Source organism: Camponotus vicinus, unplaced genomic scaffold, assembly GCF_025532165.1.
Source record: "Camponotus vicinus isolate PSW18456_S1 unplaced genomic scaffold, iyCamVici1.0 SCAF_14, whole genome shotgun sequence".
NCBI lineage: Eukaryota > Metazoa > Arthropoda > Insecta > Hymenoptera > Formicidae > Camponotus > Camponotus vicinus.
Genome location: NW_028141950.1, coordinates 1,048,805 through 1,064,221, shown reverse-complemented (window position 1 = coordinate 1,064,221; position 15,417 = coordinate 1,048,805). Strand labels below are relative to the sequence as shown.

The following is a 15,417-nucleotide window of genomic DNA, read 5'->3' as shown; positions in this document are numbered from 1 at the left end:
CGTGCGCGCGTGTTGAGGCAAAATACATTTATTATTAACATCAACAGGAAAAGGAAATGCGAAGAGTTAAGCTCATCTGAATAATCGAGAAAAAAACATTGCTTCATTATTTTTTTCGCGAGAAAAAAATATTCTATATTTCTCGCTTCTCTCTCTCGCTCTCTTTTTTTTATGTATAATCGCATCTTTTTCTCATTCGTGCAACGAAGTACAATATTATTTTATATAATAGCAATAAAATGCTTAAATATGTATATTTTTACTTGCGTGCAAAATACTGAGGCCTTTTAAATATTTAGGGATTTAAATTGCTAAATGTATTGTATGTGAAACAAGTTAATAATGCAACAATTTATAATATCTAATTAATAATTTATAATATCTAAATATGATATATAATTTTAACATGATTTTTGTTATTTCGAATAATCACAGAGCAAATAATAATTCTCCCCTAATGAAGATATCAGAGTGCATTAACATGACGAAAGTGCGTCTACGCTGAAACTTTGCATTCGCAAAGTTTGCAGATCCGCGGGAACGACGCTGAGGTCGGCGTTCTCGACGCTCGCTCTCGCAAAACTCACGCACGAATAAACTAATTGTAAGCCGAGCATTTGTCGCGTTGCATGCCTAATGCAACTCAGATTTCCGACTGATGTGAAAGGACTGAAAGGAAAGAAAAACTGGTGTGCAGCAGGCCGGATGAATCATCGTGTCTCGTTTGACGTCACGTCGATATCGCGCAAATCATCAAGAACGCACTCATTTCGCGACGATATGCTCTTTTATTGAATTATGTATGGACCTTGCCCATATATAATTCCAATATAAATTTCCATATAAATTTCGTTAATCTTGTAATGTACGATAAATATAACAATCGTTTTTTTAAATATATTGTGTATAAGATAAAATTTAGATTAAATAGATTTTTGCTTAAATATATTGTGCATAAGATAAAATTTAGATTAAATAGATTTTTGCGAAATGTCACTTGCTTTATTAAAAGAGGCATCGCATAAATTATAATTATTCAATATTTGGTAAAGAGATGATACCAAAATGTATCAAATATCTCAGTCTCTGAAATATATGTACATATATATAATTATCGAAAGAGGCACAATTTGTATACATGTTTATCTAATGTTATTTGTTATTTTGTATATATTTTACTCGAATGCGTATTTATTTATTTCAATGGACACAATCTATACACGCTTTATAACGTTGTTATGTCATTCAAAGTATCTCGCGCTGCGTTTATGACTCGCAATCAGTTTATTCGTGGCTGTAACGTCTTCATAATTTTGGGTAAAATCGCCAAGTTATTAAATAAGAATAATTCTTGGACGTTTTTCTCATTCCTCCCGATAAATCGCGGAACGAAAATATACAGTCATTTGTATTCATGTTAGAAAACAGAAAATATAAACTTCTGATATAAAGAGGCAGATATAGAGCAAGCGAGAGATCTGCGATCGCCCACGCGTGGATTTACATCGTCGGTGGGCAAACGAAGGAGAAAAAAAAGCAGGTGGAGAGAGAGATAAAGAAATAAAGAGAGCGAGAGAGAAAAAAAGAAAGAGCACGGAGAGAACTTGAAGATGAAGAAGCCGAAAAAGAAAAAGATATATGTGCTCGCCATACTCGAAAATAGAAACAGCCGCGTTGACACTCCGCTACAAATTGTCCGTGTCATGATGCCACTTCTCTCGCTTTAAAAGCCACGCATCTTGCGTTCTCGCACGAGAAAAAAGTCGATGATACTGGACGATCGATAAATCTTTTTTTTTGCATGCTTTTGCATCCGCCCATCTATTCTGAAAATGTGCCAATTTATTTCTCTCTCTTTCTTTTTCGCTTTCTCATTTTTATTCCTCTTTAAGAACAATTTTTTTCTCATAGTTGTATTCCTTTAAATTGTATTAAGTATAAAGCATTAAATGTAAAACTTGCGCGCACAAATTGTATTAATGATAAAATTTTATTTTTTTTATTCTCTGCCCATGTTTTACATTATAATTTCGTTTAATGTACGCGTAATCTTATGTTTACGTATGAAAGAATATGTATATGTAAGAATAATATGTATAAAAGATAATAGATAAAATTCAAAGTTTTGAAATTCAAGAATTAAGAATTTCTGCCATCGTGCTATCATTAATAATTTCTTTGGATTACAGTGCGTAAATTAAATTGTATTGTTTTCGTATTGTAACGACAATACATATATGTCAAGCGCAATAATAAATCCTAATACGTTCGAAAATTTATTTCTGAGTTATATTAGGAGAATATAATTTGTAAAGAGCTGATGTGTGGCCTCCTCGCAAAATATATTCTCCTGATAATTAAGGAGCGAATTTTCGAAAATTTTCACGTTTGCGTTATTAGGAGAACATGATTTGTAAAGAGGTCATCGATACAATTATCGATCTCCTCGCAAGATATATTCTCCTAATAACTTAGACGCTAATTAAGATATAGACACAATTTTACTACTCGTAATCTGCGTTACTACTAACATACCTCTGTAATTCTCATACAAATTTTCAATCATATTAAGAGATTCACTATTGCTCGTAAACTGTGTGTTATCTGTTTATCTTTTTATAAAATATTTTTTCCTATTAATTCAGAATTTTCAAACGTATTTAAGATATATTAATTATGAAAATTGTATTATATATATATATATATACTTATTATATATATATATATATACTTATTTCTTATTATATATATATACTTATTATATATATACTTATTTTATATATATATTATATATATATACTTATTATATATATATACTTATTTCTTTTTTTGAAGTTCTATTAGTCTGCTTACGATTTAAAATGAATTTTCGAGATTATTAAAAGACATGCAGACGCAAAAAAGTTTTCGTCAAAACATTTTCGTATAAAACGATAGTAATTATATCGCACATTGTTCTAGAAATTATACGTAATGGGCAACATGACAATCGAGTATTAAAACTGTCGTTGATTTATTTATTTATTGCATTTTTCGCAAATTTTAAATAGCAATTTATTTTGTGATTTAATGATTATTAATTTAGATCGAAGCTTCATTTCTTCTTTTTTCTCGGATATTTTCTTTAAGAGATATATAAAATATAAGAATCGCCAGGAATCCAAATACTTTTTCTACAATTGAGAAATAATTAAGTGATAATTTTATCAATAACTTTTTAATTACGACTGTTTGCTATTAATAATAAATATCGCATTAATCGTCATTTATCAACTATGTCTGTTCTACTAACTTCTAATGATTTCTGCATTATATATTTTATTTACGTGCATGAAATTCTGTGTAATAAATTTTGAATGTTTGCAAAATAAATGACGAGATTGATATACCATAAACTTGAATTGACAATATTAGTAATTGAGATAGATTGACGAGAAACCAATATGTTTCAACGCTCATTCCGTCCGACATTACAAATTTATGGCCTTTAGTTTCCATACGCGAGGACCGACATAAATCAGGCGATACCTGACGTACTCTTAGTTCGTTCAATTTAATTTTGTTACGATGCTTAATTAAGTCTACTTTTAATAATATATTACAGCGCAGTATCTAATTTCTGTATTATAATCGAATGGGGACGAAGCAAAATATCTCTATCGTGCATGCGCGCGCTAAAAATAGATGGTTTTTCTTATTCGCATTTTTTTTTCTGGAACACGGCTCTCGAAAAATAGAAAATTAATTTCGATGTGAAATTATCTCGAGGGATACTTGCCGCCCAAAGTAAAGCTCGACTGGTTTCGCGAAAGATTTCCCGAAACACATTCATTATTGACATTTGGATTTGTCAAAATCAGAGGAAGTAATCACGGAAAAATTTATGATTATCCTTTGCTTAATTTTAAATAGGACTTGTTTTATTTTTCCATTACTTGCATCTGATAATAAACACGCGAAGATAATGTATAAGCCAAGAAATAGACCTTCTCTCCTTTAACAAAATAAATTAAACGTATTTAAAAGACATTTTAAAGTTATCTAAGAAATTATGTATGTATAAAATTAAATTAATTAAAACACTTAATTGATTTACAAAACCGTGAATTATCATCAATATTTTATTTGTTTATTTATAATCAAAAGAAAATTTCTCTCTCGCACATATTTTGTATACATTTTTATATAATTTATGAGTGCAAAAAGTTTTGCGTATCATTTCAAGCGATTGCAAGATCGATGTGCGAGAAATCCCCCTCTCCCCCCATCATTCCTGTTCTCAAGAGATAGATAGAGAAAGATAGAGAAGAGAGAGAAAGAGAGCTCGCAGCCACCGTTATAAGAAACGCACGTGCGTGAAACATCCCGTGAAGCTGCTAATAGTCGCCTAAATGGTCGGTACGGCCGCTATATGTCACCGCTACTCTCCACTTACACGCATCGCCACGCACGATGTACACGTGCGTGTGAATCTCGCGCGTTCCTCGCGTTTCTGGCACGCGAAGGCTTACGATCTGCCCGTAACGTTGAAACTTTTTTTTCTCGTAGCCGTCCCGACAAATCGCACGAATTTAAAAAATAAGTCACAGCCGGAGAAATTACGAAAATTTAAGCATATAATTTTATCATTAATAAAGAAAAATCAGAAAAAAGGTTTTACGTGTAAATTGCTTTGTTAAACGTTATTTAAAAGAAATAACTAAAATATACTTCAGTATAAACAATAATTTTGATGAAGAAATAGACATAAAATGCATTATAAATATAATTATAAATATAAAATAATTTCGGGATATGCAAGACATTTTATCCGTTAAATATTTAATTGAAACTACTTAAGACTCGAAAACATATTTATTAATATGTTAATTATTCTAGAGATCATTCTCTTTCTCATCGCTCGTATATATTCATCTTACGAACATAGGGAACGATCACGACTCAAAGTTGCATACAGCTGTTGCATGTCATTCAACATACGTGCTTTCTATACGGTGCCCATTCGTTTGGAGATTTTCAGCGTGTCTGAAATTCATCCTAAATCCATTATCTTACGGCCACCGAGTGAAGAAATAGTGTATTTCTTGAAGAACTCGATATAAAAGTTTGCTGAAAAAAATATATATCTTATAGTTAATCTCCGATTCCGTTTTATAACAGCGATACAAATTACATTATTTTATTACACAAATTAAATTTAGTTAAATTATCTCTTTTAAGAGAATTAAAAATAATGCACCTATCTTATGTAACAGTATACTTGTGATAATTATTAACTTTTTACTGTCCGTTTTAATCGCGCTTTGTAATACATATGTGGCTCATTCTATACCGATGATTGAGTTGAGTCCGCTATCGTGTCTGTTTGATAAAACAGATCTGATGTTTATGTTGAATGTGTCAAACTGCGTCATGTAAAGCGTACATTTCTAAGAGCCAAAAGAAATTCGAGGAATCTAGATGAGAGTTCGAAGAAGTATAAAGTGATATCTCTCAGATTTCAATTCCCTCGTGCGTAGAAACATTATGATTATGTATTATTTAATTAAGCAAATAAAATAGCTATACAATCGCACAAAATCGGCATTATTTTAATATCTTACATAAAAGTATATTGATTTTGTAGCACGAGGCGTGCATAATAAATTCGGATATTCTGGCAAAATTTAAATCTCGAAGAAATTGGAAAAGTATCGGAAGAATATAATTAGATAAGAGATGATGCAAAAAAATAAAAATTCGAAGAATTGTAAAGTCGTATTTTTAAAACAATTTTAAAAATAATTTTAAAAACAATTTTATTCTTTTATTTCTTTAATCTATATTATGAGTAAAACCATGATCTCAAAATGAGCGAGAGTATACTCGTAGATAGAGATAAAAATCTATATTCTCTTATCCAAACGAATCAAATTTATATATATTTTTAATATTTATTCAATTGGAAAACACACATTATATGTGCAGAAATGTTTTGTGTTTACGTCAAACTTTACATCGTGCAACTTTCATAATTTACCTTTTAGTTACTCAGTCTATATTAAAGAAGCGCACTGCAGACTGGCTGCGCCGCACTATTTCGCACGTTCCTCGCAATTACATATCCGGCAAGTGGCAAAATTTATTTGCAGCCTCTAGGAGAGAAAAGCTCCAACGATGTCATCGACGTGCTCCTTTTCGCACGGTGTATTTCCCAGATCAGAAAATAAGATGCACGTGCTATTCCCGCTTCGGTGCACGCGCGGTGTTGACGCGCGGCGAGAGCTCGGCAGCGGTCGCTCGTACTGTTCCAGATTTTACGCAGAATATTAAAGCCCACGGTGGCACGGCTTGTTTGCAAAACATCGCGCTCGCAAACACTCGCCGGCCATTGGGATTCAGAATTTTCTCTCTCCCTCCCTCTCTTTCTCTTCGATATATACTTTTCCCTTCGACATCCTGTGCCGAGAGAAATTGTATTCTAAGACACAACGACTGTGCCGCGTAGAAACTATTCTCAACTAACCATTTACCAAAGGAGTTTCTTTCTCAATGGCTATTTCGATATAATTTTTCATATAATGCGCAATGTTAAATGAAAATTAAATTTTTTTCAGAAAAAGACTGCACAATTTTGCAAGTGCATATCGCATTATTAGACAGATGTCTCGCAATATATATTCTACGTATTCAATTTTATAAATTTTTATAATCCTAAACGAAATTTTTGACATAATGTATATCATACATCTTAAAAAATATAAATATTATTTTTAATCTATGAAATATCTAATTGAAATGAATATAATTTCTGAAATATAAGTTAATAAAATTATCTCACATATAAACTGAATTTCTAAAAGAGAATTCTGATTTTGTTTTGTCGATGATAAATAATGAAGATTTATTCTCTCATTATTTCTTATATAATCACTGTTACACTTTTTTATATGTTAATTTTTGTCGAATTGTATACAGCTTCGATGCTTATGCACATATACATTTCAGTGTATAATAATTTGAACGGGAAAGACATTACATTTAATAGAAATTAACTTTAGTTGATCTATACATATAAGATTAATTAATTCGCAATATAATTTGTTTTAAAGTTATTAACACATCTACACTAATCATATATTTACATTGCGATTGTCACGGAAACGATTTCATTCTAGTTTCTATAGTTGACATAAAACATATTTGTACGATTAAACATATATATAGCTTTATTTATTAAATTCTATATATGTATATATAAGAGGAAACTCTCTACAACAAGATGGTTTTTTCTACACTTTGTATCGCTCTCTTTTATAATAGATTTGAATTAATTAAAAGCTATCGCAAATATTCATGTAATAGAAGAGATATCATTCGATCATGTCTCAAGACATACAGAATGCGAAAAATCGCATGAAAACGCATGAAAATTTCACATGCGTGTTATTCTATGAATAAATTTATATTATTAATAATTTTATCATTTATTTATTTATTTAACAAAATATACGGGGAAACTCATTACAACAATAAGAAGAGAAACAATAAACTAAAAATAGAATAAGATAAAATAAAATAAAATCTAGAATAAATTATAAAATAAATAAGATACAATAAAATAATATAACTAAAATTGAATTATTAATAATTAAATTTTAATTATATTATTATTTTATTGCATCTTACATGTTGAATCGGAAAAAAAATTCTTTCCGATAAATTTATTACTATGCGTACCTCCATTTTATCGCGATCGAAATGATATCTCATTTTTGTTATGCGCAAACTCTCATTAGCCACTCATTCAAAAATTTTCATCGAAATGTTAAATACTGTCGAAGCGATCGTAAAACGATGTACAAGGATAAGAGGTATTTTCAAGTACGTTATCGTCAAAAAACGAGACAAAGTTAAGAGATCATTTCGTAATCGTTTTGTTTTCGTCGCGCGGTATATATCTCCGACACTCGGAACCAGATAACAGATGCAACCGCGATAGTTGTATCATTCTCGTGAAAGGATTCAGTCGTTACAGGATACCGCATCGTATCATTTCATACGATAAGCGCGATTATATTCGCGTACATTGCGTATTGCTTACGTATCAACAGCGAACAACGCTTACGCAGTAAAAGACGCAACATGACGAGTTTGTTTAACATCGAATTAACACAACAACGATTTTACACGAGTTTTACAAATGTTTATCCCTATTTCCGCGTGCGGTTAGATTCTTCGCAAATAATATTATTAAATAACTATTCAATAATATTATTCAATAATTATCGGATATATTATTCAATAATACCTGTTCAATTTAATCTGCGGATATGTTATTCCACGTTAGCCGGATTTATTCAAGTGTATCGCTCACCGTTCGGCGAATCCGTCTCATCATTGCAAGTCGCGCAAAATCGTCGTCCCTCGATCCTCGAATTGTCACTGCAATTTTTCATCGATTTAATCGACAGTTCTTCGCGAGTTCACATAAAGCACTTGGAACGCGTTTGAAACTCCATAGGCGCGAATCCCGTCGTGGAGACACCCGACGACACGGCGGAGCTCATCATGCCGGACGGGACGCCGACACTGCCGACACCGCTGGTCGACACGGTGTTAGTCCCGGGTTCCTCCTTTACGTTTACCACTGCAACAGTTAACAAACGATATACAAGATACTCCGAAACCATCTCTCGTACATGTTTCTTTCGTTACAAATTCTCCAGTCGAGATTCGAATACAAACTTCCGAGATAAACAGAATTGTTAAGAAAATTTTATATATATTGCGATATTTAAAATAATAAATATTTAAATAATAAAACAAATTCGCAACAAAATGCATATATTGTATAATTACTAGTTATATATGCGTATATATGCGAAAATAATCTTGTATTATATATAAATTAGCGGCTCTTTAAACTCACAGCGACATAGGTGGACATATATAGAGAAACAATATTTATTAAAATCGCTTACTATCGGGCCAATAACATCTCCCGGGCATCGTATCCGTGGTCATCGCGGACTCGTGCCTTCTGCTGCACGCGGCGAAACTGTTGCCGAAGGAGCCGCCGCCCATGGAACCGGGCGATCCGGCCGTTCCACCTGGAACATCCAGGTAATTGCCTTGAAACGCTTTGTCTGGTCGTTCGGTGTTAGCCCGTTCGACAAAAGAGGGCACAAAATGCGAGAATATTGACTCACTTAACGAGGTACCCAGTTGACTGTAGCCGTTCATAGCCGGGATTTGCATCGACTGCATCGGCTGCAATTGCGATTGCAGCTGTAATTGAGAAAACCAATGATTCGATCCGAACTGATGATGTAATAATTAAATGTTCCTCTTTAAAAGAATTGAATTATCTTCTTATCTTCTCGATATTAAATTTAATATATATTTATTATCTCTATACAATGTGAAAACTCACCGATTGACAATGGTTGTACGAGAGCTGCGATTGTTGAAGGCTCCACGGGCTTTAATAAAAGAGAAGACTTTTGTATTTTCTGAGATTTAAGATATGTATAAAGATATATTAATAACTCAGGAAGAAATTCTATACTTTTAGAAAGAAAAAATATATTAACGTAAATATTATTAATAATTAAAAATAAATATATCGTTGATTTTCTTCGTTTTAAATTAATTTTTTGCGAACTTTTAAGAAATGTATACATTAATGTTAACACAAATATGTTATATTCGCGCGCAATATTTGAAAATACCTCGTATCATATCGCGTATAAGGAGGAGGGGCGTACGAAGGGGGTGAGTGGCCGAAAATGTTCCTAGGTCCCAAATGTACATGAGTTGTCGAGAATGGATCGCCAAATAGTTGTTTATGATATGGGGCGTTTCTATAGGGACGCTTCATTCGTCTCCGCCTTCGATAATTGCCGTTCTCAAACATGTCTTCGTATTGCGGATCTACACGATAATGCGGAAAAGGTACATTTAGATAATAAATATTTAATAATAAATATCTATGAAACATGCAGATAGTTTGACGCCATAAAAACATATATAATCACATTTACATGTGCGGTAAAAAATCTCGTAAATTAAAATAAAGTGATTCCACTTTTATGAAATGTTATTAATAATTATTGATTATAAATCAACTTGTTTTTAACTCCATCTTTTAATAGGACAAAAATAAATGTAGAAAAATTGGAAACTAGATTCTGAGTCGGAAAATTACAAATTAGCTATTAAAAATAAATTCTAAATAATCCCTTAATTACCTGTAAGAGTAAAATTAATCAAACTTATAAAAGATACATAGCCGGCAGTATCAATTTACCGAGGGTCCAAAAGTTGCCCTTTCTCTCGCCGCCGCCTTCCCGGGGCACCTTAACAAAGCATTCGTTTAACGATAGATTATGTCTGATGGAGTTCTGCCATCCCTTCTTGTTCTTCTCAAAGTACGGAAACTTGGCGGTGATGTAAGCGTAGATCTCGCTGAGAGTCGCCCTCTTTTGCGGGCTGTGTTGGATCGCCATGGCGATCAGGGCGACGTAGCTGAAGGGCGGCTTGCTGTTGGCGGCGACGGCGGCGGAGGAGCCGCCGTTAGGGTTGCTCGCGCCGGATGCGGTGACGGTCGCGCCGCTATCCGCCGTGGCCGTGGTGGGCGTGGAGGGTGCGGACGGCGTGGAAGGATTGCTATTGGTGGTGCTGTGAAGGGCGCCTATGGGCGACGAGCCCTTGTCATCCAGGTGATGGTGCGTCGACCCGCCGGTCGTCGCGGAGTGCATGGAGACCACGGGGTTGGGGCTGTGCAGATTAGGAAGGGAATGATGATGGTGATGATGGCTCAGAGGAGAGACGTGATGCGTCAGGCCGCGGCCCAGACTTCCGGTCATCCCGGTGGTGTCCAAGTCCTTTGAGGGGCCGCCGATGCAGCTGCTCTGCAGCTCGAAACTGCTCACTGCAATAAAAAAAATTCGATATTATTACAGTCGCTAATTTATCTTTTTATTTTTCTACGATAAAGCGAGACGTTAGGTAAGTTTTTTGGAACTGCTTGTATATAATTTTACATCGATGATCGAAGAAATATTCGAGCGATAGATGCGGCAACGAAAAGACAGCAAACCGAGACGCGCAATCGCGAATTCCGAGACGACGATCGGACGTGACGATTACTCCGAGAACTTGGACAATGGACAGCGCGCTCGCTGTCTCCTTCTTTCCGTCATCGATCGGCTGATCCGCGCGCACGTGAATGCGTAACGCAATTCTCAGAAATCTCGCCCGGGCAAAACAATTGACCCATTTAAGAGGAACTTGTACCTCGGGACACCCGAGGCCCACACAGGTTTTATGTTTAGTGCCGGGAGTCGATATACAAAGCGATAAATCACGAGCGAGCGAGAGAGAGAGATAGAAGAAGAGGGACAAAAAGGAAGATATTCTGAATTAGTCGCTCTTTCTCCAATTAGCAAGCACGAATTTAAATGGTTGACTAATTTAGGAAGAATTATTAAAGACAATAATAACATCTCGTTGCAGATCTGCGGTCTTAAAATTTACTACTCGACAATATAAATTACATTTTATCAATATATTAAGATGCACTCGTGCGAAGAATAGAAAGGAAAAAGGTTCCAAAAGAAATTCTACACATATAAAATACAATTTAAAACTCGTAATTTTTTATCCATGTTATGTAAAAACCCGATAATATGTCGCGGCAATATTGAATTTTTCTTCGCGGTACACGAAGCTCGCAAAACGCAACTTCCATTAAAACAGTACGATAATCTTTGTTTTTTTGCGATGCGATAAAATCGCAAAACGCCGGAGAGAACGAAAGAAAGAGAGAGAGAGAGAGAAAGAGCGAGTTGCACGTACTCGGAAGTACCCGAGTGCTGCATACGGTGGCAGGGAAAGGGGGCAGGAAAGGGGAGAGAGGAGAGGAGAAGGGAAGGGAGACCGAGGGACCAGCATCGAGTGCATCGGTGCCCCGCGGCACGTGTAACTGGAACTGGATGTAACTGGACACCAATAACTTACGTGCGCGCCGCGGGCGAAATAGGGAAAGAGAAAGAAAAAAAAGAAGCGCCCACGGGACTGAATAAAAGCGAACGAACCCGGGAGGAAGCGAAAATGCAGAGGAAACGAAAAGACGAAAGTCACAGCTCCGATTAATCGGCCGAAAAAAATTTATCCACTGCCAAAAACACACACACAAGTCGCGTATTTTATTATTCATTACTACAAGATACTATGATATATCGTTCAATGATAATATATATGAGAAATTAGAATTAAAATGAAGATCCCTGTTAAAAGAAAGACCCAAATATTTTTAAGCTATTCCTAAAAAGCAGGATCATCGGTTGAATCAAATTTTTGTTATGTTATATAAATACACTATACATATTATATTAGATCGTTGCGTAATATAAATGTAATAGAAATTTTTATTAATTTCTTTTGTTCAATCTTTATAAAAGAAATTTTTTTTTCATGGAGAATAGAAGAAGACTAGATTCGAGTTACGTGTTAAACAGCAAAACAGTTTTATATCATGTAATTGACATCGTACGAGTCGTAACCGCGAATGTTAACGGTCGCACAAATTGCTTCGCACGCACTCGTAAAATGCGTGAAAGAAATTCTCAAAGCGTAAAATGACTGTGGGGAGAAACTGGGAAATGAATATATCTCATATATCTTAGAATATTTCGCAGTAACATTGAAAAGAAATCTGTGACATAAGACCTAGTCTTCTACCTTGTTTCTTCAAATTATTTGTTACGTGAACATTTATGAGCAACAAAATAAATGCAGAGTACACATGTTCTCATTTTTTCTCATTCTGTAATAAATATAAATATCATAAACTATATATTTATATTAAATATTAAATTTTATTAAATTCTAAGCAAAGATATTTGAAAGAAAATTTGTAAAATATTTATAATAATAATAATATTTGTAATAAAATATTTCTAATAAATATCTGAAGAAACAGCACTTTTCTCTCTTAAGTATATGCGATTCTCGAATGAATTACACGCAAATGTATGACGGATGGAAAATTTGAAAGCAAATCCGTGCTAAGCGAGAACGACTAAGATGCTCGATAACTTTTCTCAGTAATATACCGTGATGCACAGCAATCGGTCGCAGTGCAAAAGTCGAACGTCATGTATTTCGATCCGTTACACGGGATATTACGTGTCTACAACATCGCCAGTAGATAGGTTCGATGATACTGTTGCCGGTTGACGGAAACGCGGACACGTGCTCCGGGCTAGAGATGGATTCGCCAAACAAGACGTCCGGCATGACACGGACACTGAGTGTAAAATTTCCCGGTATAACGCGCCAGCAGGCCTCGTCCTGCCAAAGAGACGTGTTGTAGAAACAAGGAATACACGCGTGACGCGTCGTGCTCACGCATCGATCGCACGGTGATCTCACGAACGTCATGCACGAGCCTTCTCGAATGACGCGGATCCTTTTCTATTTTTATTTTCTTTTATTTTTACCAATCACGAGTTCAGTAAAAAGTTATCTCGTCAACGAATTCGAGGTGCAAGAATAAGATTAGTTGCATTACGTATTCTAATATCTACATCTGTGATGTATAGAGCATACATAGTAGATATCTAAAGCCAATTCTTATTATGGACTTAATTATTAAAAGCATGATAAGATTAATATCAATTTTCAAAATTAAATATTCGACAAGATACTCTTTCGAATAATATTTTACTCATATATTAAGTTCCTTGAAAATTCAATAAATGTATAGAGCATATATAGTAGATATCTGTAGCCAATTCTTTTTGCAAATTATGGACTTAATTATTAAAAGCATGATAAGATTAATATCAGTTTTCAAAATTAAAGATTCGACAAGATACTCTTTCGAATAATATTTTACTCATATATTAAGTTCCTTGAAAATTTAATAAATGTATAGAGCATATATAGTAGATATCTGTAGCCAATTCTTTTTGCAAATTATGGACTTAATTATTAAAAACATGATAAGATTAAAGTCAAAGTTTTCAAAATTAAAGATTCGACAAGATACTCTCTCGAATAATATTTTACTCATATATTAAGTTCCTTGAAAATTTAATAAATGTATAGAGGATATATAGTAGATATCTATAGCCAATTCTTTTTGCAAATTATGGACTTAATTATTAAAAGCATGATAAGATTAATATCAAAGTTTTCAAAATTAAATATTCGACAAGATACTCTTTCGAATAATATTTTACTCATATATTAAGTTCCTTGAAAATTTAATAAATGTATAGAGGATATATAGTAGATATCTATAGCCAATTCTTTTTGCAAATTATGGACTTAATTATTAAAAGCATGATAAGATTAATATCAAAGTTTTCAAAATTAAATATTCGACAAGATACTCTTTCGAATAATATTTTACTCATATATTAAGTTCCTTGAAAATTCAATAAAAATGTGAGATATAATAAATAAGAGAAAAAGAAAAAGAGAGAGAATGGATCGAATTTCTAAAATTATAAAATGATGTAATTTCTTTCAAATAAAAGAAAACTTCTCGTATTGTTTCTAAATAAATATCTGCTCTTGCGATTTTCATTTTTTACACTTGTGACGTTTTCCCCATTAAATCTCTAATTAATATCGGTAGTGTCAGATCTCTTAATATATCTGATAATATTAAACCATGAAATGACATTTCACGATTCAGATTTTTTCCGGAAATGTGACTTTTCCATCACGAAATATATTCACGTTATTCTCTATCAGCGTAAAATTGCTCGGAGGACTCGAGAATAGAAAGAGAAAGAGAGAAAAATGGATTTTAATGTAACGACGCAAATCTCTCTTCTCTTCGTACAGCCGTAGCTGCCACCGGGGTGTACGATTTCCTGCAGCAGCGAGAGCCAGGATGATCCTCGTATACACGAAGAGGGACGGTGTTTTGAAAACAAGAATACGCTACCGCGCTCGGTTATTGTCATAACATCGATCCGCAATGTTCTGATGGCCGCGACAAACTGTATTACATATATATGAGAGCCCCAATCACAAAAGAGAAATACACAATCTCCGGATAATAACCAGTCTCGCTCGATTGAGCTCGGAAAAGCGCGGGCGACTTTAATACGGGAAATCTGATATTATCGATGACATCAAGTAAGATCTAATGCTGCGATCGATAGTATTGCAATCTTAAAGCATACTTTTAATCGTCCTGTAGAGACATATTAAAAACTGAAATAAACAGGTAAAATTCAACGCCTCTCGCTAAAATGAATTCTCAATCTTCGAAATTATTAAGCTAGTTTTCAGCTTTTCTTATTTTCTCTCAATTTCCGAGGAAAAGATATCGACTTCATCTTTCTTACACGTATCTGTGTACAAGGGAAATTAAAGAAAAATTCTCGAATGATGCGAAAAGAGGTAAAATAT

The 15,417-nt window shown here is 33.9% G+C and overlaps 1 protein-coding gene across 8 annotated transcripts in view; it reads right to left on the bottom strand.

Annotated features, from left to right (window-relative positions):
• Window positions 1-7,441: 7,441 nt before the first annotated feature.
• LOC145965126 (uncharacterized) overlaps window positions 7,442-15,417 on the bottom strand; it is a 29,008-nt gene continuing 21,032 nt past the window's right edge. For 6 of the 8 annotated variants that reach the window (XM_083088467.1, XM_083088466.1, XM_083088469.1 and 3 more), the window contains 5 exons: window positions 10,292-10,915; window positions 9,714-9,915; window positions 9,416-9,464; window positions 8,964-9,270; window positions 7,442-8,629 (listed from right to left, as the gene is read on the bottom strand). In XM_083088467.1, the coding sequence (XP_082944593.1) occupies window positions 8,466-8,629; window positions 8,964-9,270; window positions 9,416-9,464; window positions 9,714-9,915; window positions 10,292-10,915 (1,346 nt within the window). In that variant the 3' untranslated portion in view covers window positions 7,442-8,465. The remainder of the gene's footprint in view (window positions 8,630-8,963; window positions 9,271-9,415; window positions 9,465-9,713; window positions 9,916-10,291; window positions 10,916-15,417) is intronic. The other 2 variants (XM_083088473.1, XM_083088474.1) reach the window with 2 other exon arrangements.